This window comes from Homarus americanus, unplaced genomic scaffold (genome assembly GCF_018991925.1).
Source record: "Homarus americanus isolate GMGI-L3 unplaced genomic scaffold, GMGI_Hamer_2.0 scaffold28569, whole genome shotgun sequence".
Classification (NCBI taxonomy): domain Eukaryota; kingdom Metazoa; phylum Arthropoda; class Malacostraca; order Decapoda; family Nephropidae; genus Homarus; species Homarus americanus.
Genome location: NW_024719467.1, coordinates 12,359 through 36,727, shown reverse-complemented (window position 1 = coordinate 36,727; position 24,369 = coordinate 12,359). Strand labels below are relative to the sequence as shown.

At 40.8% G+C, this 24,369-nt stretch overlaps 1 protein-coding gene across 2 annotated transcripts; it reads left to right on the top strand.

The window, feature by feature from the left end:
* Positions 1-261: 261 nt before the first annotated feature.
* LOC121860075 lies at positions 262-23,569 on the top strand. Of its 2 annotated transcripts, none has more exons than XR_006087809.1 (5): positions 262-360; positions 9,069-9,184; positions 11,123-11,214; positions 16,873-19,388; positions 22,619-23,569. XR_006087809.1 is itself a non-coding variant. In XM_042357087.1 (5 exons), exons 3-5 carry the CDS (start codon positions 11,168-11,170, stop codon positions 22,884-22,886), a joined length of 399 nt encoding a protein of 132 aa, XP_042213021.1. In that variant the 5' UTR covers positions 262-360; positions 9,069-9,184; positions 11,123-11,167; the 3' UTR covers positions 22,887-23,569. The 2 variants fall into 2 exon arrangements, 1 of the variants encoding a protein (XP_042213021.1); XM_042357087.1 differs by having other exon boundaries at positions 19,305-19,388.
* Positions 23,570-24,369: the final 800 nt, after the last annotated feature.

Sequence of the window (24,369 nt, the reverse complement as noted above, 5' to 3'; positions counted from 1 at the left end):
TGTTTATTTTGTTATTCTTTAAAGTACAGTGCAGTATATTAATAACTTTTAGCTTCGTTTTCAAAACATAATGTCATTGTTTATTAATTATGATTCTTTACAAATGCTGTACTACTTTTTCTGCCTGTATGTTTCAATTCAGTTTATGAAACTTTTATTTGCATAGTTTTGAAGAAGACTACAGTACTTAGTACATAGTTTAAATGTTTGCATATCAACAGTGCAGTACTTTATCTTAAGTAATATTTTCAGGTACTTTCTCCATCACTGACTAAAGTGGACCTGATGTGAACTAGAATGAAGTTGGCTGGACCTGCAGTGAAGTGGACCTGAAGCTAACTGGACCTCAAGTAGTCTGTGGTATTGTATTTAATATTGTTGTGGTACTTTGAATGTTAGGAAAGTTGTACAGGCATTCCCCAGTTTGAAAGAGTACTGTGTCTTATAAAAACCTATGGTAAATCGAATCAATATTCCTATAGACTCACATTATAAAAGCCAAGATACTTTTCTTCAATGAAAAAGGTTCCCCCCCCAATTATGTAGTCTCCAAAAAGTATTGATAGATTTTCTAGCGGTAAAATTTGAAACGCTGGGTGAAAGACTTTGATGTGATCTCCAGTGCATCAGCATAAATTGGTACAGGTACATCCGGTCACTATATGAGCAACAGCCATAGACGCGGGTAGCGAGAGAGGGAGTCATCCTCGCGTGACATACAACCGTACAGTAAATGCTTTACTATAACAAGAAATCCATTAAGCTATATTAATGTATGTATCGTGCTGGGTAGAAGCAAGGCATATGTAAAGAAGCCCCTGACTGAGGATTACAATAACATGGAAATATACTTTAAATGGAAGAGTTTCGGATCACAACCGAGACGGACCTCGAGGCGAACATTTCACCGTGTCGTAGTGACGGTTTCATTCGTACCGAGCTGCAGAACATAGTCGTCGACGACACGTATGATTTATGAGAGGTGACCAAGGAAATAGTAGTTGATATTAGAGTGAACAGCTACAGCAATATACAGTATATCGGTCTAATTGGGATCTGCCAAATATTATTGATTCGTAAATAGTGTCGGTTTAACGTCACAATAAGAATTTAAATCGGCGCGTCGCCGGTCTTTTCGTGGCGGCTGATCCATCGCGATACCGCGGGTTCGCTCGCCCCGTTGCGTCTTTCCGATAATTCCTCGGTTCGTTTGACGTGAGATCCCATTAATGACCGGCACGGCGTCGGCGTCCATTTACGACACGCAATCTCAATTCGCTTGACGTGCGATCGGAAGCCTCGGAGGATTCGTATCTCTCAAAAACATACGTATACTCATTCGTGCTCAGAGGTGTAGACGTAGAGTTAGCAACAGTTCTGAAACGGGTCGTGTAACATTGGTCGAATAGCCTCGAAGCACGTCGACCCCGTGGCTAAAGATATTATTTTGGGGTGACCGTACTCGTCGATTATAAGCCAATACCGTATAGGAGCTCTTCGACCGACAGACGAGTCGAGCTCCCGAGGCTCGTTCGCGAGTCCGACTTAACTCTTGTAGATAATGATATACAGTAGAGCTATACCGTATATAGCCAGCACATTACGGTACAGTCGGTCCCCGACTTACGACGGGGTCAGGGACCGGCGACCGGGTCGCAAGTCGAAAATGGGAAAATAATACTGTACATAGATGGGCGTCTCATTTTCTTCTCGGCACCACGAAACTCTCAATCTTACTCTTGCCGGCCATTTTAAAGGGAATTACAAATGAAAATGTTGTCGGTACACAGCGCAATCACTAATGTCTGCATTCAAAAATACATAATTTGACAACATTAAGACCAATCCCCACATGTGAAGGGACCCATACAAATTGAACATTATGGCCATTTTTCCGTATTGTATTTACTAATTTTCTACATGAACCAATAATGTGTCCAAAGACTGGACTCCCACTGTTCAAAGAATCCAAAGCTGCCCTACTATCAACAACAAAATATGCATCTTTATACCTCTTTACAACATTTTCCAATCCTACTAACATTGCATATAACTCAGCTTGTGTTGATGAAATAAAACTTCTCAACCAAAGTCCAATTTTGATGTCATCATTTCCTTGTTCTGTGTGCTGTCTTATAAGGATCCCGCACCCTGCCCTGCCACTTGACATAACTGAACCGTCACAAAAAACATGCAATGTGTTTATTTTAGGCAAATTACTAATCTTATTCCCATATAAAGCCCTTATAACTGTCCTGGTTCATGTAATGATTTCTTCATTGTGAGAGGCACTATGTCTAACTCTACTTCTCGTTCTTCCCAGGGTGGATTCTTACAACTCTTCTGAACAGCTGTACACCAGTCTGCCAGATTACATTTTTTAATAATATTTATTAATCCATTCATGTATCCTCTCTTGCCTTGCCTGCAGAAGGTCCTTTTATCTTTTAAACCATCATTTATATCATGTACAAATTTACCCCCACTGTTCCCTCTCATTAATCGAACTGCTGCAACTGTATTAATTTCATTGACCCTCTGTGAAATGCTCTGTAACCCTAGTTCCATTTTCATTATCTCAATCATTGCATTCTTTTGACACCCTAAAATAATTCTCATTGCTTCATTTTGCATGATCTCAAGCTTCCGTAGCCTTCCTTCACCAGTACAAGAGAGGACAGGTGCTGCATAGTCTATAAGTGATCTGATGGTAGAAATACACATCATTCTCAGTATGGGTACCCCAGCACCTTTACCACAACATGCTAGAGCCTTCAAGGGCTGTAATCTTGCTCTACATTGAGTGAGGACATGATATATTTCTGCCTCTTTACTTTCACTAGTAAAGCCAATATACATTCCTAAATATTTATACTTTGACACTTTCTCAAAAATTTTTCCATTTAGAAAAACGGATTCAGTTCCTCTTCCTTTACATTCACACTTGGTTTTTTCTTCATTGATAACTAAGCCCATCTTTTGAGAAAGAACACTAAAATTATTTAATGCAATCTGCAAATTTTGTACAGAGTTTCCTTGAAATAAGATGTCATCTGCATAAATGATGGTTACAACTCCTTTGGGATATTTGTGTGAGGCTATCTTGTTCATTAACACATTAAATAACATTGGACTCAATACTCCCCCTTGGGGAGTGCCTAGTTCAAGTGCTCTTTCCTCAGACAAACATCCCTGATACCATACACAGATTCTCCTTCCATGCAAGTAGTCACCTATCCAGTGTAACAACTTTCCTGATACCCCTAGAGCAGCCAGTTCACTCATAACTACTTCACTGTGAGCTTTATCAAATGCTCCTTGTAAATCCACAAAAACTCTACATCTGTCTGCATCATTTGATAAACATTTTATAACACAGTCTGAAGTACATTTCCCTTCCAAAAAAACAAATAAATTACAAGATAGATTTTCCCCACAATATATACAAGCCTATTTAATAATACTCTCTCCATCATCTTGGAAAAACAAGATGTTAAAGACACTGGCCTGTATCCACCAGTTGCCTTAGGGAAAGGAATAACTATCGCTTTCTTCCATTCTGTTGGTAATCTACCCTCTGCATAGCTCATGTTGAATAAATCTAATAATGGACTATTTTCCATACCAACTAAGCAGTTCAAAATTTCATATGTCACACCATCTTCGCCTGGTGCTGTAGATTTTCCTTTTTTAACAGCATTTAATAACTCATCTTGAGTAATATCTACACATGTTACATCACAAATATTTAGAGCTGATGAAATAAATCTTCTTCTTTCATTTTGCCACTCATCTAATGCTTCTATTGTCCTGTTAGGCAGGGAGGCAACACTAGCAGCTTTAGCCCATTTGTCAACCAGTTTATTAGCTTCTTCCTCTGGATGAGGATGGCTAATAAAATTACTCCTTTTCCTCTAATTTTGTTAATATCTTGCCATATTTCTTTGAGATTTTTACTCTCCCCAATGTGCTGTGCAAAATCTTGCCAATATTTCTCCCTTGCCTCCTTCCTAGCCTGCCCACATATTTTGGCTATATCCATGAAGATTTCCCTATCTTCTTCTCTTCTACCATTCTTTACCCAATCTTTATGTGCTGCCCTTAACATTTGTGTCCATCCCTTCAACATTTTGTCATTGGTATAGCAGTGTTTCCTAGCCCCATGTCTCTTATCATTTATTTTTTTCTGTGTTGACTTAGTCAAATATATTTCTATCTCCCCAACTAAGTCATTATAAAAGCTATCCATACAGACTGGTGTATAATTTCTGTACCATTTCTCTATATTTTGGGTAAACACTTCTGTGTCATCCTTGTTTAGTTTCAATTTCTTCCTCCTATCTCTCACCTGTCTCTTCCCTAATGGTAATTGAACATACACAACAAAATGGTCACTGACTAGCTCCCTTATTATCTCACATTCTCCCTGGACTCCCTGACTGCTTATCATGCAAGCATAGTCTAACCTTCCTCCTTTAATATGAGTCACTTCCTTATTTCCTAACAAGTAAGAATCTGGGTGATCTTGTAAAAATTGCCAAAATTTTATACCATTTCTATTAATTCTCCCCATTGTTTCGAGTCTTGGATGTCGAGCATTAAAATCTCTTACAGCCAAAGTTGAGTCCAAAAACATGCAATCTGGTAAGAAGTTGAGGTCAAAACAGCATCCAGAAATATACAAATTTGCTATGTTCAGTTCTCCTTCCTTCAAATATAACTTTATACAGACACTTTCTATTCCTTGTACTCTACTCGGGTTTCCAACTAGTTCTGCTGGTATGGAATTCTTAATGTATGTTGAGACCCCTCTTATACCTTTACCCGAATAGAGATGAAATCCCTTATATCCAGACAGTTTAAGCAGGTCGCCTTTCCTGTCCCTGTAACGGGCCGCGTTTTCTCTTTTCAATAATTTACCATCCAGCTACTGTTTTCTGTTAGTATTCTATTTACTCATATACTTATTTGTTCTATGTAGCATTCCTCCAATGAGTACCCTGTTTAATATACTTATTCTCCTTCCATTCTTTACATATATATATTTATTCTTATATGTTCTTTACCTCTATATACCTTATATTCTTATATGTTCTTATATAAGTAACTCTTATGCTTCTCCACTTATGTTTTCCAAGTCAAGGTTCTTTCTTTTCATTTCCTTTCATATAGATTGTATTTTCAGTTTCAATGTTCTTACCTTTCTGAAGTATACTTTGTTTTATGTCTTTCTTATACATGGGTTAGTCTGGGGAACCATGTGATTCTTTGTATAACACTTTTTATACTTACAAGGGGTAGCTGCCACCACCCAGACTTTTCATTATATAACAGAACTCATGGAATGGTTTTGGGTAGTGTGGTAGATGTATAGGCACGTGAGTAAGTATTATTTTCTGGGAACCAATGTTTAGAAGGAGTAGAGTGGTGATACTCAGATTACTAACTCAATATTTATTAATACAGTGAGTGGAGAAGATGCATCTTAGATTCACTCAGGCTAAACAGAACCGAAATTAACTTATTAAGTCATCAAACACTTCAAGAACTTATTACCTCATTAAACACCTCCAAATATTCATTACTTTATTGGATACTGTTGTAGTATTTCTGTGACAAGTAAGATTTAGCAATGCTTACACACTGTCAATAACCCTGGACCCACAGGTCTTACTTTAACAAGGAACAAATTACCTTCTCAATTCGTGGTTAGAACCTCATACTCTCAGGTTATTCTTTCATGGGTACTACAGATGAATACATAACACATTGGACTAACTCCACAATTATAGTAACATACAATACCTCCTGTTAGTTTGCAAGGAACAACCTGGTACCTTGAACTCTCATTCAGTGGTTCAATACTTAACCTGGGATGACTATATTTCTGCTAGTCATCCCTAAGCATGGATATTAATACGGCTCCATACATATAACCAAGAACAGTGGGTAGACCGTGATCATATGACGGAGTCAGTAGGCCAGAGTTGTTTACAGGCTCGCTCGCTAGCTCGGAGCGCCTGGCCCAGGAAAAGTTGACTGTGGCGGTGGGCCGTGGCGTCTGCCAAGGAATCTCGCCCTGGGATTCTCATCTCGCCACCTTAAAGACGTCTTAAGGCTAGCTAGATCCAGGATTAATATTTACACATTTTATATCCTTTCCAATCAGATTCTTTAAGAAGGCCCAATCCTCCTGCACAGATTCCCATTTCCTCAAAAGTTTTTCTTTATCAGCATCTTTACACTTTACCAACACCTTTTTAAAACTTTCAGTTGTTGCTCCCTGCGCAACACAATCCTTTATTTTCCTCTCCTTCCCTGTAATACTTATTTTAAGCACTGAATTTTTCAAAGGCTTGAGCTCTTCACTTTCCTCTTTCCCTTTTAATTCTACATTATTCACAGCTTTGTTTTCCCTTTCTTTATTTATCACTGTATCAAGTCTTTTCTCTATCACTTCTATTTTCTGACCTAACTTTTGCAAAAGCTGAAACATCTTAAGCACCTCTTCTCCCAGAATTTCTTGCACAGTTTTATCACTAACCTGGAGGGCTGCACCACTACTCTCACTTGCTACTTGTTTATTACTCTCTTTGTTTCTGGCATCACCAACGCTTCCGGCCGCAAGCGCAGTCCTTATCCTTCTTGAATCTTCATGCCAGGCATTCTCAGGAATCACTGTCTGTGTGTTCTCCTGCTGTCTTGTCACTGTCAGACCACAGCGTACTTCCTCGGTGTTCTCTGAATAATTCCTTTGTTGGTCACTTCTCATACGTGGCCTCATCTCGCATGCAATTGAACTAGCATTGAGAGTTTTACCACACTTACAACAACAAGGCTTCACTTTCTCTCCTGCTTTGATCTTGTCCTTACAGTTGCTAGATTCGTGCCTCTTCCCACAGAATCTACAACGTGGGTCCAGTTGACAGCTCCAGGCCTTATGTCCCCATCTGCAACACTTGAGACACATTATTGGTCCCCCCACATATAGTGCCACCTTCCTATACCCTGCTCCTGTGATGAACACTTTCTCTGGAACCTTTCCTCTCATTAGAGCAATAACCTGGCTTCTCTCTTCGCCCCTTATTAAATGCCTCTTGACCCAAACAAATCTTTCGTCATCCAATAAGTATTCTGGGTCTAGTATTACAGGGTACCTGAAGATTATAACCTTTGTAAGTAGTATGTCGCTCTCCTCTGGCAAAACCATCAGTAATCCCTTGTACCCAACAGTTGTCAACATTTCCACAGCCTCCATGGTCCCCACTGTAAGATAAGGTTTGTGTGTGCCTTCTTTCAAAAGAGGCTCAAAGCTGCAATGCTCCCGTCCTAGTTGTACTGCCCATTTTAATTTTTCAAGGAAGGTCATCGGGCATGACTGGAAAAATTAATCTCTTCCTGACACGACCAACTTCACCTTGTGTGTGTTCTTGTCTGCTTCCTTCAAATTCCATACTTTGCTCTGTTCTTGATCCATTCTCCACTATCTCCTTTCTGTTATTTCCATTATTATTACCACCCACACACGTTTTTTGTCCGAGATGATTTTGTCTCTTCTCCTCTCTCACTTCTTTGCTTTCACTGTCCTCATGCCAGCTTGTCTCCCTCATTGTTTTAGAATTTTCTTTCTTATTCACTACCTCTTGTTGTAGCTGTATTTTCTCACTTTCGAACTTCCCTTGTGCTTCATCACTCGTATTAGACTCATCACTACTCAACTCAAGGTCTTCAAGAACTTCGTCCAATACTATCTTTTCTTTACTCTTCCATGTAGAGTTCTTAAGCGAAAATTCACTTTCCGTGGGGCAATGTTGACATCCCACAACACCAAGCCAGGAGTGATGGGACCCCGAGCAGTTATTTTTGTAAGGTAAACAGTAAGTTCCCAACACTAAAGTTGCTTGACGATACTTATCTTATCCTCGGGTCCTTATACACAAGTAGGTAAGTCTATATATCCTTCAGTTAATGTAATAAGCTCGAAAACATCCCAAATTTGGGAGCTAGCGCTCACAGCTGTGTTTACCGGACCAAAAAAATGGCCGCTCCGTCGTATGTCGAGTAGGTCGTAAGTCGAGGAGTAGCTGTATTTAACTAATGATAACAGAAAAAGTTATTTCTTTAATGTTTTGTTTTTGTGTTTTAATGTTTTGTCTGTGAGTCGGTTCTCGTCTTCAACGTTTAGGTCACGAAGGAGGCTTAAATATATCAAGAAAAAAAGTTTTTGCTCCTGTGTAAATATCATAATAAATTTGCACTGTCCTCTGATTGGTCACAGCAGAGAGATTTAAATAATAAATCCCGCAAAATTGTGCCTCTCTCCCGGCAGCACGATAAGAATCCGTCGAGATCGTCGCAGTTTCGTTCTACGTCGGTCGCGTCCACGAAATGTAAACACTATTGGACGCGTACGAAACCGGGTATGCCGATTCGGTTTTTGTTGGTCCATCGCAAGAAGTTAGGGAGTTTAGATTAGGTTAGGTAGGGTTTTCAATGTTGTTTTTTTAACCCTTCATGTTGAAAGTCTAACTCACTTTGGAAGATTCATTGTTTTTGTTAGTGTAAGGAAATTAAGATCATATTTATTTATTAGAAAAAATCCAAATAAAAACTTGTAAAACTATCGTTTTGGCCGTGCAGCTATTTTCCGAAGGTCATAAAAGTTGAAAATACATCAAAAACCATTGGAACAAGATTATTTCAACCTAACCTAACCTATTTGAGTAATCAGTTTCTCCACGTGGTACTAAACAAACAAGTGCCTTTATTATAAGTGTACGAAGATGTTATTTGACCACGATTCTGGGCCAAATAACCGTCGGCCATTTGACCGGGACCTGCGGGGATCATATAGGATTGTAGTCGGGATGGTTGGGGGCATTAAACAAGTCATTACATTATGGTATTATTTAATTGTATAATTTCTGTTGACAAAAGGATTTAGTTTTATTTTAGATCTCTGTCAAATAAGCGGCGGTTATTGTGCCGAGTACCGGTCAAATAATCCTGCCTATAATATAATAGTTTTACAGTGTTGTGTATTATATAGCTATTGGTCACATTTCCAGGAAGCTTCAAGGACCAACAACACATCTCGGTACGACAAGTCGAGACTCGACCGTACAGACCCGTCCGGTCTCGCACACGACGCCGTTAACGGCAAACGGAGAAACGCCGCTGGGAGGTAATACCGACGTCGTCACTTCACGTCGTGTCACTGGGCGTACGAGCCGAGTGTATTAGAGTACAGGTTGTACCTCTCTAGTCCGGCATTCTGTGATCCAGAACGATTTTAGTTTGTCCAATAGGTAGATAGGCAGCTTCTTTTTTTTTTTTAATCTTGATTATTATTATTATTATTATTATTATTACAGGAGTATTAAATTTTTGCCCCTCAGGCCCCAATGTGGGTCAGTGACCTATGCCCGGGTGGGCTAATCCCCGTAAAAAAACAACAACGACAAAGCCGGGGGAAATTAAGGTTTGTTTACATCCGGCAGCTCTCTCTCTGTGCTTGTCTATACAGAGCATAACATTTAACCCTTCAATATATATTCTAGCAGTAAATAAGTGTTGCTTTCATATTCTTAAGTAGAGTAACGACGACATGTTTTCACGTGTGCGCACTTACATACGCTCAGTTTCACTTTTTTTTTTACCATTGATGGTTAGCTACTTATATTGTTCCATTTATTAACATTAAATAACATTACTTCAAACAAGCATATTAATTTTTTTACATTAATTTTACTACAGCTACAATCAGGGTCTTTTTTTCTTCAGTTTTATATGTAGAACCAATCTGTCACCGGTTTTGTAAGCTTTAACAAAAACAATGCCGGCAGCCGTCTCGTCTCGTCGCGCGTTTTAATATTACACGTATTAGTAATAAATTGTATTGTTAATTTTGCACACACAAACATTAATTCAATAAAAACAAATTCAGAAACATTAATTAAAATATATATGAACAGCAAATAAGTGTTGCTTTCACATTCTTACGTAAAGTAATGACGATACGTTTTCACGCGTGCGCACTCACATACGCGATCTCTGTTTTTCTTTACCATTATCGTTAGCTACTTCTATTGTTCCATGTATTAACATTACTTAAAAGAACCATATTAATTTTTCTACAGCTACAACCAGGGTCTTATTTTCTTCAGTTTTATACGTAGAACCAGTCGGTCACCGTTTTTGTAATCGACGAAAACGGTGCCGTCTCATTTCCTCGCGTTTTAATATTGAGCGTATTATTAATGAATTGTATTGCTCATTTTGCACACACTAACATTAATTCAATCCAAAAGACTTTCAGTAATAAATAATAAAGAATCTTTCGTACATAAGAGAAATAACGCCGTTTTCACGATCTTGCACGTCGTCCTAACGTCGGCGGGCCATTCAAACCCGTCGAAATTTGAGTTTCCGCCGTCAAAAGTTTTAAATGTGTCGGTTTTTTTTGTGCGTTCAAATAGAAAACGTCGAATTAAAAACTCGCGAAATTTGAGAAGGTACTGTACGACATTTAACCCTTCAATATGTCTTCAAAGAGACCACGAAGCAGAGAAAGTGGTGCTAGTGCTTCCAAGTGTAAACAGAAGTCACTATCTGTCCAGGAAGAGGGCGAATTTCCACGGTCGGGAAATTTCCGGCGTCCGACACCGGTCGGGTCCCGTGGTTGCCGGACCGGAGAGGTACAACCTGTACTTGTATTTCAGTACACTTGTACAGTAATCCTATAAAAGTGGGCATTTATGTAAATGTTTGTGCGTAAAGTCGCGTCCCATTGGCGTCGGCGGTACGCGACACTTCCAAAATATGGCCCAGATTCACGTTTTTCATCCCATACCCAATTTTGAATGTGTGTTTATTTCGTGGTTCTTTAAAGTACAGTACAGTATATTAATAACTTTAACTTTCGTTTTCAAAACATAATGTCATTGTTTATTAATTATGATACTCTATAAATGCTGTGGTACTCTAAATACTTTTTTCTACTTATATGAATCAGTTGAGTTGAGTAAACTTTTATTTGCATAGTTTTGAAGAAGACTACAGGACATAGTTTAAATTTTTACATATCAACAGTGCAGTACTTTATCTTAAGTAATATTTTCAGGCACTTTCTCCAACACTGCCTACAGTGGACCTGATGTGAACTAGAATGAAGTTGGCTGGACATAAAGTTTACTGGACCTCAAGTAGTCTGTGGTATTGTATTTAATATTGTTGTGGTACTTTGAATGTTAGGAAAGTTCTACAGGCATTCCCCAGTTTGAAAGAGTACTGTGTCTTATAAAAACCTATGGTAAATCGAATCACTATTCCTATAGACTCACATTATAAAAGCCAAGATACTTTTCTACAACGAAAACAGTTCCCCCCAAATTATGTACGGTCCCCCAAAAAGTATCGATTGAATTTTCTAGCGGTAAAATTTGAAACTCTAGATGAAATACTTTGCTGTGATCCCCAGTGCATCAGCATAAGTTGGTACAGGTACATCCGGTCACTATATGAGCAATAGCCGTAGACGGCGGGTAGCGAGGGAGTCGTCCTCGTGTGACATACGACCGTACGGTATATGCTTTACTATAACAAGAAATTCATTGAGCTATATTAATGTATGTATCGTGCCGGTTAGAAGCGAGGCCCCAACCGAGGATTACAAAAATATCGGAATATACATTAAACGGAAGAGTTTTGGAACGTCACGAGCTAGACCGAGACGGACCTCGGGGCATACGTTTCGCCACCGCGTCGTAGTGACGGTTTTATTCGTACCGAGATGCACAATGTAGTCGTCGACGACACGTCTGATTTTTGAGGAGTGACGGAGCAAATAGTAGTTGATATTAGAGTGAACAGGTACAGCAATATACAATATATTGGTCTAAATGGGATCTGCCAAATATTATCGATACGTAAATGGCGTCGGTTTAACGTCAAAATAAGATTTTAATCGGCGCGTCGCCCGTCGTTTAGCGGCGGGTAACCCATCGCGATGCCCGAGGGTTCGCTCGCCCCATTGTGCCGAGTTATTCGAGCGTTGCGCGTACCCTCGTCGCGAAGGCTAATAATAGCGCCTCTCTCCCCGTTGTGTCTTTCCGATAATTCCTCGGTTCATTTGACGTACGATCCCGGTAATGACCGGCTCGGCGTCCGTTTACGACACGCAATCCAAATTCGCGCTACGTGCGATGCGAATCCTCGGAGGATTTGCATCTTTCAAAAACACATACAGTCGTGCGCCGGTTAACATCCGATAGCATATACAGTCGGCCCTTAACATTCGCTGGGGTTAGGTAACAGAGATACCCGTGAATGTTAAAAATCCGTGTACTATTGCTACCCCCCCCCCCCTAAAAAATCCCTGGCCCCCCATGTCCTTATTTACCGTATATACCTGTGTGTAGTTTGAGTTTTTAAGACCAAATTATTTGGCAAAAATTGGGGGTCGACCTCTAAACGGGTAATAGTTTCGTTAGGTTGAAAAATAGTTACCAGTAAACAATGGAAACGATGCACCAACACACCACCCGCTGTGAGTGTCGGTACAGTTGCCAGGGCAGATCTGTTGCGAGCCCAAAGTAGCCAAATCCATGGTATGGTAGCACAGGACGATGTAAAACAAAGTATTCATTTATTAAAGTTAATTTATAGATACTGGACATAAATGTTTGTTCATTACATTTGAAACATCAATCTTTGTTAATTAAATTTGAAACAAGAGAAAACTACGATACTGGATTTTCATTAAAATATTACATCACAAGTATATTTTACCTTAACTGTGACTGAATGAATATATTCTCGGAAATAAATATGGAAATGTAATATTTTTACTGGAATGACGTACATATTATAGTGGGAAGTGGGATAAAATCATGAGGAAAGACTTTCGCTTTCTTTCGTTGTTCAAAATATTTTACCGTAATCGCTTTTCGAATGGTTTTCAGTTAAAAAACTGTTGTATTACAATAATATTCTATCCTAATTCACTTGTGATGCAACAGTTTTTTAACTGAAAACCATTAGAAAAGCGATTACGGTAAAATATTTTGAACAACGAAAGAAAGCGAAAGTGTTTCGTCATGATTTTATCCCACTTCCCACTATAATATGTACGTCATTCCAGCAAAAATATTACATTTCCATATTTATTTCCGAGAATATATTCATTCAGTCACGGTTAAGGTAAAATATACTTGTGATGTAATATTTTAATGAAAATCCAGTATCGTAGTTTTTTCTTGTTTCAAATTTAATTAACAAAGATTGATGCTTGAAATGTAATGAACAAAAATTTATGTCCAGTATCTACGAGTTAACTTTAATGAATGAATACTTTGTTTTACATCGTCCTGTGCTACCATACCATGGATTTGGCTACTTTGGGCTCGCAAGAGATCTGCCCTGGCAACTGTACCGACACTCACAGCTGGTGGTGCATCGTTTCCATTGTTTTCTGGTAGTTACTGGTAAATATTTTTCAACCTAACGAAACTATTACCCGTTAAGAGGTCGACCCCCAATTTTTGCCAAATAATTTTGTCTTAAAAACTCGAACTACACACAGGTATATACGGTAAATAAGGACATGGGGGGGCCAGGGATTTTTTTTTGGGGGGGGGGTAGCAATAGTACACGGATTTTTAACATTCACGGGTATCTCTGTTACCTAACCCCCGCGAATGTTAAGGGCCGACTGTACTTCAATTACTTCAATGTACAGAATATTCCTCTGGCGGGGCAATCCGCGTATTTGCGAATCCGTGAATGCTAAACCCGCGTATGTGAAAAGCCGACCGTACGTCCGTGCCCCCCCTCGAAAAAACACTTCCGTGATGCCTGCTGGACCACCACTCCAAGACCCCCCTGATGGAGACACGACGATCCTTCCCGTACTGGCTAGATGTTATGTGTTAAAGGAATAGAATTCCTTAGGCTTTAGTAAGCATTTTCCTCCAGGTGTAATGTTAACCTACATCTATTGAGGATAAAATCTTTCACCTACAAATTGACAATAACACATTTGCTGTAATCGGACATATCTAGTTGCCTCAACAATTGCAACCCTAGTTGCAATTGGGGTTGCAATTTGAAATTCTGTGTCATTACTGAGGAATAACGAAGTCTCTGGTGCACTGCACTCTAAGAATAAGAGAAAATGGACTCGGGCATCCCGAAGGGAGAGAAAACGGACTTCCACGACGGGAGACTCGAGCACTAACACGTGCCACTCATACCGAGAGACTGGACAAGTTTTACCGACCATTAGTTATGTACGTTATCTAGTGAATTTAGTCAATATTGTACAGTATAAGTATACTGCAATTACAGCGGTCCCTCGGTTAACAATGGACCCGAGTGCAAACCCTTACTGTACGTGTACTAAACGATTACGGTACTTAAATTGTTATGTCTATGGCAAATATAGATTGTTTACACAGATATTCAAATACTATCTTACAAGTTATATTCACCCAGGTCGTTTGGGTGGCAAATTATGAGAAGAGCTTAGTCACTCTTAAGTAATGATAAATAAACACTCGGGCCTTCAGCGCCAACTGTCAAATCTTATCTCAAATAAATAAAGACATTGTCACCTCACTTCCCCCCCCTGCTCGCTGGCTACCTCCCTCCTTGTGTTCCCAGACAAAACATTGGTGATAACTTTATGCTTTAAGGTGTTTATTTTATATAATATCTCAGACTAAAGTTAGGGGATTACAATTTGCATAGCTGGAATCCTTGCAAGACAGCCAATAATTTGAATATAAACATTATATATACTGTATTTTGTTGAAGATATAAAAATTGTAGTACATTTTATAATATAAAGTTTTTCAACTGTATTTTTGGGTAGATTTATATCAATTTCTTCATTTATTTTCATCCATTTACATGCAGACACCACAATAAAAGAAACGTAAAAGAAATAAACGACCTCGGTGCAAAGCCGGAGCATTGTTGTACTAATTTGATTACGGTACAAAAATTGTTATGTCCGGTGCAAATTACAGCATGTTTATATTCAAATTAATCAGTATGTTACAAGAATCCCAGCAATGTTAATTATATTGTACCAGGTCATTTCACTGGCATTTTAAAATGAGAGAAGCTTAGTAGGACTGTTAAATAAACTCACAGAGACCTTCGGCTCAAACTGTCAAACATCTCCTCTTAACTCTCTCCCCCATCTGTTGAGCCAGGGTTTTAGGCTTACAGTTTTTATCTTACATAATATTTCAGACTAAAGTTAGGAGATTATAATTTGCATTGCTGGAATCCTTGCAAGACAGCCAATAATTTGAATGTTAACGTCATATATTTTGCTCGAGAGATAAAAATTGTTGTACGTTAGTGTACAGTACTGTAGTACATTTTATAATATAAAGTTTTTGAACTGTATTTTTGGGTAGATTTACATCAATTTCTTCATTTATTTTCATGCACACAGCATACTAAAAGAAATAATTGACCTTAGTGCAAAGCTGGAGTTTTGTTGTACTAATTTGATTTGGGTACTAAAATTGTTATGTCTAGTGGAAATTATAGCATGTTTATATACAAATTAATCAGTATGTTACAAGAATCCCAAGAATGTTAATTATATTCACCCGGGTCATTTCCCGGCCGGGAAAAAATGCGCCACAGACCCGGGCGCCAACCGTCGGTGTCGCCGGGTTTTATCTTAAGTAATATCACAGACAAAAGTTAGAATTTAATTTGCATTGCTAAAATCGTTACAAGACGGCTAATAATTTTAACATAAACGTTGTATATTTTGCACAAGAGATAAAAATTTGTAGCCCTTTGTAATAAAATTAGTTACAACTAAAATTTGTATGTGAACTATAGCATGTTTATATTCAAAGTAATCACAATTTTATAAGAATTCCAGCAATGTTAATTATATTCTTCCAAGTCAGTTTAGTGATATTTCATAAGAGAAAACCTGAAAGTCACTGTTAAGGACAGATAAATAAATAAGCTCTAGACCTTGGCATCAACTGTCAAACCGATAACCCTCCTCCCCATCTTGCCGCGAATCCGATCACGAGTAAACGGGCCATTTCGCGTCTCATAATTTTAGCCGCGTCGATTTACGAGCGTCCGTTTTAACGCGACACTACAAAAACGATGTTTTGTAGGAGATGGGCCGAGGTGCATTTGGGTATATTGGGTCTTTTTAGTATTTTGTGTTAGTCTCGAGTACCAAAGTAAATTGTTCCATTGAAACCACTTTAATTGAGTCCAAATTTGGTTTAAAGCTATTAGCTCTCTAGGAATGCGCCTCGCGTCACATCGACGTCGTACCGTACGTGCGTCGGTCACCGACGCGTACGCGGGACCGGTAACAATTTTACGTAAACGCGTCGACGACGTAATATTCGACAATGCCGTCGGGTCGTCGACGTCCCGTTTCTTCGTTTAGTAAATAGTCGTGGCGATTTTTGTCGCGCGCGTGTCCGTCGACGGGCACGCCGAGGGCGGTCCGTCCGCGGATGCGGGCCCGCTCGAGATTCGGCCCGTATTGCGCAGTCGTACGGTCCGTCGTCGTTTGCGAGAAGTACTCGTTTACGTAGTCTCGCGTGCAGTATATTGCATTTTCTAGCAATAGACTAGTTACGATCGTAGATTAGTTCCATCACGTAGGGTATCGTCTCGCCGTCGGCCCGGGACACACCTCCGGCCACTCGACACTCTGCTTACCGGTACACGACACAAATTAAAAATGATCAACACGATATTTTACGAGGGCATTACGATTGATTTATAATACCCTATGCAATGGTTGTATAGATGTAGTGCAGTATAATTATTAAATGCAGGCAGCATTCACATCACAAACTTAACCCACAGAAGAAGTCGCCTCGGGCAACGGCAGCAGTCGGCAGCGGAAGCGCGATCCGGGAGAAGGACACGAAGAACGACCGTAGATCGTCGCTCCGGAGACGGGTCGGCGAGTGCCGCTCTCCGACGCGAGACGATCGTCGAGAATAACCTACGTGTTTTTCTATTTTTATGGATGCTATTTTAAGGATAACTAAAGCTCAGTCAACGGTTATTTTAGCTTAAGGTCATATTATACGTGTATTTGTAATGTACAGTATTTCATTGAGTAAGAATGCTAAAACTTGCCCGGCGGTCGACCCCCAAAACAACTGCGGCGACCCGCTCCGGCACTCGAGAAGACGGAAGCTCCGAGTACACGACGTTAAAGATTAACGGATAGTTTGACGACTATACCACCCCTTGTTCCCTCTACCTCCAGCTAAATGTATCCCTCCCTCCACTTACCACTCTTCCTTTCCTCATCTATTATCTTTCCCTTCCACCCCTCTATCCCACCATCTGTCCCCCCTCCCTTTCTTCACGTACCATTCTTCCTTTCCTTATCTATTATCCTTCCCTTCCACCCCTCTATCCCTTCCCTCCACATACCACCTTTCTCTCCTAGCACCTGTCGTTCCTTTTTTGTGTTTTATTTAATAAGTTTTATAGTATATGATGGTCACCTTATTAATAATGTACCATTTTGTGTGATTACAATTACACTACACACACTTAGTCGAAGTGACCAGTTATTAGTGTTGATATTAATGGGATAAATATTAGATAAGTTTATTGGAGTTTGCTATAAAATATGTGACTATAATTATAAATTGTGAGTGTGAAGAAGGGTTTATAAGTTGTATATATGTCAATTAGAGGAACAAATAATTTGCTAACCACACCCTAGTCCTTCAATGGAAAACGCATCGAAATGCGCAGCGGCAAATGCATTCGGCGGGAGAATAATGCGGCGACACGCGTAGAATACTCGTACGCCACTCTCGGGCACGTACGTTTCCATTTACTAAAGTTAGGTGGGTTTGTTTGGGTGGCGTGGGACCCAGAGGGCATCGGCAGGCGGTCGCGTCCGGCGGTTGCCGTGCGAGAAATTGGGAGGACGGGCTTTCACGTTGCAGAAATTAAGGAACGGCATCTTCCGGCGGAACCACAGCCCGCGATTAAAGGAACGCTCGGGTTTGACGCCCACGGACCGAGCGCGCGGCTCCTCCGCCGTACATTTCGTCGTCGGTAACAAGAGTAGTCGATTGAAGTCCCCTCTTTTGCCTGGGTGGATGTGTGTGTGCTAACCGTTTTAGGCAAGTGAATGTTTGGTACAGCAGATTTGGGGATTCATTGTAGGGTAGACTTGCCATACAGTGCAGTGTTTTAATTGGTATTATATTGCGGCGATCGGCGAGCACGGAGACCGAAGCCTCACTCGACCGTGTCTCGGGAGGCGTGGGGTTTGGTCCGAGGCCACTCGCAGTCATCGTCGAGGGTATAGTCCGGAACGCCGTTCGACGTGACGTCTCGTCGAAATTCCGGAGCGGTCTTCTCGTCGCGGGGCGCGCCGGAGGTCGACGCTACGACGTTCCCGGAGGGGTCGTCGTCGTCGTCGGGTATTTGACGTGCATCCGGAGTAGAACGAGGGCACGCGTCGAACCGTCGAAAGTGCGCAAGAAATGAGATCGCGTAAATAACTGCAGATTAATTTCGTCGACACTCGTACGTATAAAAGTGCAAAGTAAATAAATAATACGTATTTTTTTTATGGGAATTAGCCCACCCGGGCACGGGTCACCGACCCACATCGGGGCGAAAATGTAATAATAATAATAATTGTTGAAGTTACAGTGTTCATTTTTGGTGGATATCAACGAAATATGATGCGAGAGGCTCAGACGACGACACAAACGACGACGCTCTCTCCGGTATATTTTCGGGACCGTCCGTAAAAACGAAACCAAAACACGCGTGCGCATTCAAAGTGGCGCATTATTGCACAAGTAAAATAAAACATATTGCCATAAATATGGGGTAACCTAGTTTATATGTAAAAATAATACTGAAGAACCTTAAAGAAATACAAAATGGAAAAAAAAATCAAAAGTGAGGAACAATAGATTTATGTTGTGTTGTCAATAGTAAGAGAAACAATCGAGACAGAGAGTCAGACGAGCGACCCGGGACTCGGTCACAATTTTAGGGATGCCACGTAGCAGGAAGATCTACCACGGACGACACATTACGCTTCCAATATTGTCTGCGGAGGTGGTATCTCCCCGTTTGGTGGCTGCCTAAGTATGTAAGATTTTCCAATGGAAAGTGTATGTTTGGCAAATGTATCCAGGTCTTTAGAGAATGTACTCAGATATTTGGGTTAGGTGTCAAGGGTTCATGTATAATTTGCATGCCTAATTGACTATGTATATTTTTTAACCTTAATTTTTCATTTGCAGTCACCCGACGGGAGTCAGAAACGTCATTTTTGTGCGGACCGGCGACTCGACGGACCCCGGCCGAGGACGCCGCTCGAACCGCGGGTGAGAATGTCGGACGACGCCGTATTGTAATGTTTATATCGCAGTGTACGGTATTTACTTAATGGTTCTGTGAAGAATAGGAATGCGTATGTGGCGTGCCTCGGCGTCTCCGTAGGAATTGCGTAGAGTAAGTGGAAGGTTTTTAAGGGAGACGAGAATTTATTAAGCGGCGCGTCGTCGACGAAATATCGAAGGAAGTTTTGACCGGTCACCGAGAGGAAATAAGACGGGAATTTACGAGTAAAAGAGTAGTAGAACGTAAAGATAACGAGGGAGAAATGAAAATGCGACCGACGACGAGACTCGGGTGCCATCGAAAATGCGTAGAGGGACGGACATTACAAGTGTTATAACGAGAGTACTTAATTTAGCATAGAGATATAGAATTGAAGGTGTCATATCTGGTCTAAAAGTGTTGGATACAATATGAAAAGTATTATTAAAAAATGGGAGTTTAACCCATAAGCCAAGGGTTAGGGTGGTGCTGGCACTTCCCCCTCCCTTCCTATTGGGATAAATCGAGAAACAAGATGAATTCTCCCCACCCCCTCCTCCACAAAGGGGAGACCAGATGGACGTCACCTGGGTGTAAGGGTTAAGAATGTAGTAGCTTGTAATGGAGGATGAGGTATATGTATTTATGTCCTATGTTTTATACTGTATTGCAAGTAGGCGTTATTGTATGCACATTGCGGGTCATAATAGGAACGCGGCACGCCGGAGGCGGGTACACGGGACGATCCCTCGGAACAGAAGCCGAAAGTTCGTGGCGTGGGTATATCCACTTCCCTTAAAAGTGTAATTAGGGATCCTCCTCAGACACATTGCACCATTTGAACGCAGACGTAAGATTATCCTCATCGCCGTACACGTCCCGAGGAGACGAGGCGTATCGAGTTTACGCGGATGCATACGAGACGTTTCCTTTCGAGTACGGGTAGTTCTGCTATAATGCGATAGTTGTGTTCTTGTAAAACATCGTGTTATAGAAATTCGTGTAATAGAAATGACAGGGCTTATGGAGAAAATAGGGTTAGGTGCAGATTACTCCAAATCGACAAAAATTTCGTAGTACAGTCTAAATAAATGTTACATTGATATCTAATATTGAAATCATACAGTAAATGTTACACTTGACCTTGAAAAAATCTGAATATAACTTGATGGGGGAGAAGATTGATGTTGAGGAGTCATGAAACATCAAGCTTTTCTTCGAGTGTTATAGCCTTTCTTTTATGATCACCAGAGTGCTTCCCAGAGATATTCTTCTTTTCCATAGTCACAAAATTGGAGAAACAGTAATCACCGAGGACACTTAAAAATTTCACACGTGTTTCAAACAAAGTGTGGAGTAAACAGAGCGCGCGGGTCTAAAACGCTATGTATTTTGTTTTTCTCTTATTTAAAATTTTACATATACTGTAGAGGTATACTGTATACATAAATATTACATAAATTATTTGTGCAATTCTTCACAAACAAAACACATAAATCAATTGAACTTGCGATGTCGAACGTGAACTGTAAACACTGCATAACCCTGCGCCAAGCCACAATGTAAAGTACACTTTAAACGCTACTTATTTTGTTTTTCTCTTTTATTTAAATTTTTACAATTTACATATTCATATTATGCTACAGCGCCCACAAAACACGAGAAACGTTCGAGTCCCCCAGTAGAGATGTGCGTTCTCTATCCACTCGAGGATGTGTCGGTCGTGCGTTTTCTTTTTGTGTACTCGCTCGGGGACTCGAGTATTTCTGTTTATAACACAGGATGATAAGGGAATTTGAATTTATTTGTTGATTTATTTATTTATAATATACTGTAATATATTAAATATGCTGCAAGTATTTTCTTTAATTTATATACTTTTTTCTGGAAAAAGGGAGGCTACCATTATACCCGGTAATGTACATTTATGGCGATCGTTAAGGACCAAACTCCGAATCCGTGACGTGACTTCCGTTCATCATTTATGTCCTAAATTGACCAATGTGGGTAGTTTCAAGAATTAACGCAGTCATTTACCGAATATTCTTTGCCCAAAAATAAATTTCAAATGAATTATTTATAGGAGATAAGTATTATGATCAGTAAATATACCGATATGCATTACCGACCACAAGGACGGCTAAAAATAGGCACAGACGGTCACAGTCGAGGTCACTTTCCCTTTGTTGTCACTGTAGGACCTTGTGAGTGGTTTACTGTATACATAAATATTACATAAATTATTTCTGCAATTCTTCACAAACAAAACACATAAATCAATTGAATATGCGAAGTCGAACGTGAACCGTAAACACTGTGTGATGTAAAGAGAGCGCCGGTGTGAAACGCTATGTAATTTGATTGTCTCTTTTATTTAAAATTTTACAATTGACTTATAATATATAGGTATACTGTATACATAAATATTACATACATTATTTCTGCAATTGTTCACAAACAAAACACACAACTCAATTGAACACGCGATGTCGAACGTGAACCGAAGCCATAACAATCGTTCGAGTGGAATCGCGTCGGAGGAAACGAGTTCGCGTTTTACAAATATCGTTCCTCAATTCATAAATCGCGTCGTCAAAACACGCGTTATAGCAGAACTCGCCGTATAGTTTTTGGTTCACCGCCAACACGTTTATCCTCGTACCGGATCTCCGTCGTCGCGTATTTTTACGCGACATCTGCGGAAGTTACGTTCACAGACGTAAATGGTACGACCTCGAGAGCACGACGTACATTCGGTCGTAGAGTACACCGGTCCGGATCGAGTGGACTTTCCCAATCGTCTTATAGATTTCTCGAGTTCTTGGGAATGGTACGAATATGTACAATTAATATTATGTTATGTATAGGTATATTGTATGTTTTTTGATAATCGTTAAGTATGGGAGGTGGCGACGTGCACACCGTACCGACGGGTGGAGGAGCGTCGAGTTTGATTTTGTATTAGGCGACGGGGTCGCGGGTATTTACGGAGATACGGCAGAGCGCGACGTCGGCGCCCGCGTACGGCACGAGCGGGAGGAGTAATTTGTGCGGGACGTAATTGTGGGGTAGTCGAGTATGCCTGTGTGTTTTAGTTGGCAATAGTGTGTAGATATGTTTGTGTATAGGTATACTGTAGAAAGAATGAAGTTAGATGAAGTTTGTTTGGGAATTAGTATAATTTGTAATAGTAGATAATTGTCGATATATTTTGACAGTAATTTGTCCGTTTCAGTTGCGGAGGAGCGCGCCGATACGAGTCGGAGACGGCTCGTACAGTCGGCGCACGAGAGCGGTCCGGACGAAGACATTCGGGAACCGAGGACGAAGACGCTCGTCGACTGCGGACGAAGACGCTCGTCGACTGCGGACGAAGACACCGGTCGACGCGCGAGGAAGATGCTCCGGAACACGGGAAGAACGCCACACTCCCGAGTGCGGGAAGACACTCGTCAACGCAGAAGGAGACACGCATCAATGTCGGGCCGGCGCGATTGTTTTAAAGACGATTTAACGTGTAAAATGAATGTACGTGTTGTTTGTAACGATTGTTATAATGTTTGTAGTATTGTTTTTAGAGACCGACTCTGCGAAGACGGAGGAAGTCGATACATGTCGAGAATGAATTTATTGAAGATGTTGCCTGTGATCACTAGGTGTTTGCACTAATTTGGGGAGATGATTACGATCGTAGAACGTCACGGAATGCGGCGCGCACGTCATTTGTGGCGGGACGCATCCGTAAATAACGGCAGCATAAATACGAGAGAACGCGGCGGCGGCGGCGGGGAAGTGCGCCTTTTGAAAGTAAAAGAACGGGGGAGAGCGGACCGACATAGATGGTGTTGTTGTGGTAACCGATAAGAATGGAGAAATGATGACTATTTGGTGGGTTTTTTAGGACAGAGAGAGTAGTTATATATTAGTGAAGATATAAAGTAAAAGGTGATAAGGATGGTGGTGGGGGGGGACAACGAATGATATATTTTGTAGGGTATTAAAGGAATTGACTCGTCAGTGCCGAGTCGGCGTAATTGTGAGAAACGGATGCGACGGGGATTTTAAAGAAGTTGCGGGGAAATTGGCGGAAGCGACGATCGCAATAACCTTTCGACGTGGGACGGACGACGACGAATTTAGTAAATGGCGGTTTAGGAAAGGGTCGTACGTAAAGCGGCGGGTGCGGGCGCGTGCGGATACGGACGACGGTCGATCGGGGTCCGTTTACGGGACGGGAAAGAGGACCGACGGAGAACGGACGGGAATTCGGACGGAGACGAGGCGGCGCACAAACGAAAGTATACCCGCGAGATGCGTAAAGAATGATTTGGAAGTAGATTTAACTAAGAGTCGCGTGTTTGAAATGGCGGGAAGGTTCGACGGGTGTATTAGTTTTACGTAATTGTGGCAGTGCGTTTGAGAGCGGGCAGTCGTGGAGTGCGCGTGGGTACCTATTTTGAGACCGCGACATCTACCGGTAAGGAAATACGTAATGCAGCAGTAATATATTTTTGGCCTGAATTTATACTCGTTCACCCGTACTCCGTGTTGCTCCACTCGTGTTAAGGTGTTTATTGTGAAGGCGTTTGTATAATAATAAAATTTGTTGGACGAGTAGGGGAAGGAATACGAGCACAATGTTTAATTTGTAAGCCCTCCCTTTTTTGTCTTTTCCCTCTGCCTCCCCGTCCTCCTCCTCCTTTTTTGACGTGTTTGTCGTGCGGCTTCTTTTCCCTCCGTTTCATTGCAACTCCCTTCGTTTTTCTCCCCCCTACCTGCTTCTGTCCGTCCTCTTCTTCTTCCTGTTTCCTTCTTTTACTCCTCCTCTTCGCCATATGTCTTCCTCGTTTATTCTTTGGCTTGTTCTGCGTCTGTTCCTTCTCCTCCTCTGTTTGATTGTGATTCCCTTGTTGTTTCTCACCCTCCCATTGCTCTTGATCCTGTTGTTACTCCCATTTGTTGGTTGTTTTTGTGTTCCTGTATATG

Coding starts and splice junctions, on each gene's coding strand:
- LOC121860075 (XM_042357087.1), top strand. CDS start 11,168: ATGAAGTTGGCTGGACATAAAGTTTACTGGACCTCAAGTAGTCTGTG. Junction 11,215..19,304: donor TGGACCTCAAGTAGTCTGTG/GTATTGTATTTA, acceptor TTTCATTTGCAG/TCACCCGACGGGAGTCAGAA. Junction 19,389..22,618: donor GGACGCCGCTCGAACCGCGG/GTGAGAATGTCG, acceptor TGTCCGTTTCAG/TTGCGGAGGAGCGCGCCGAT.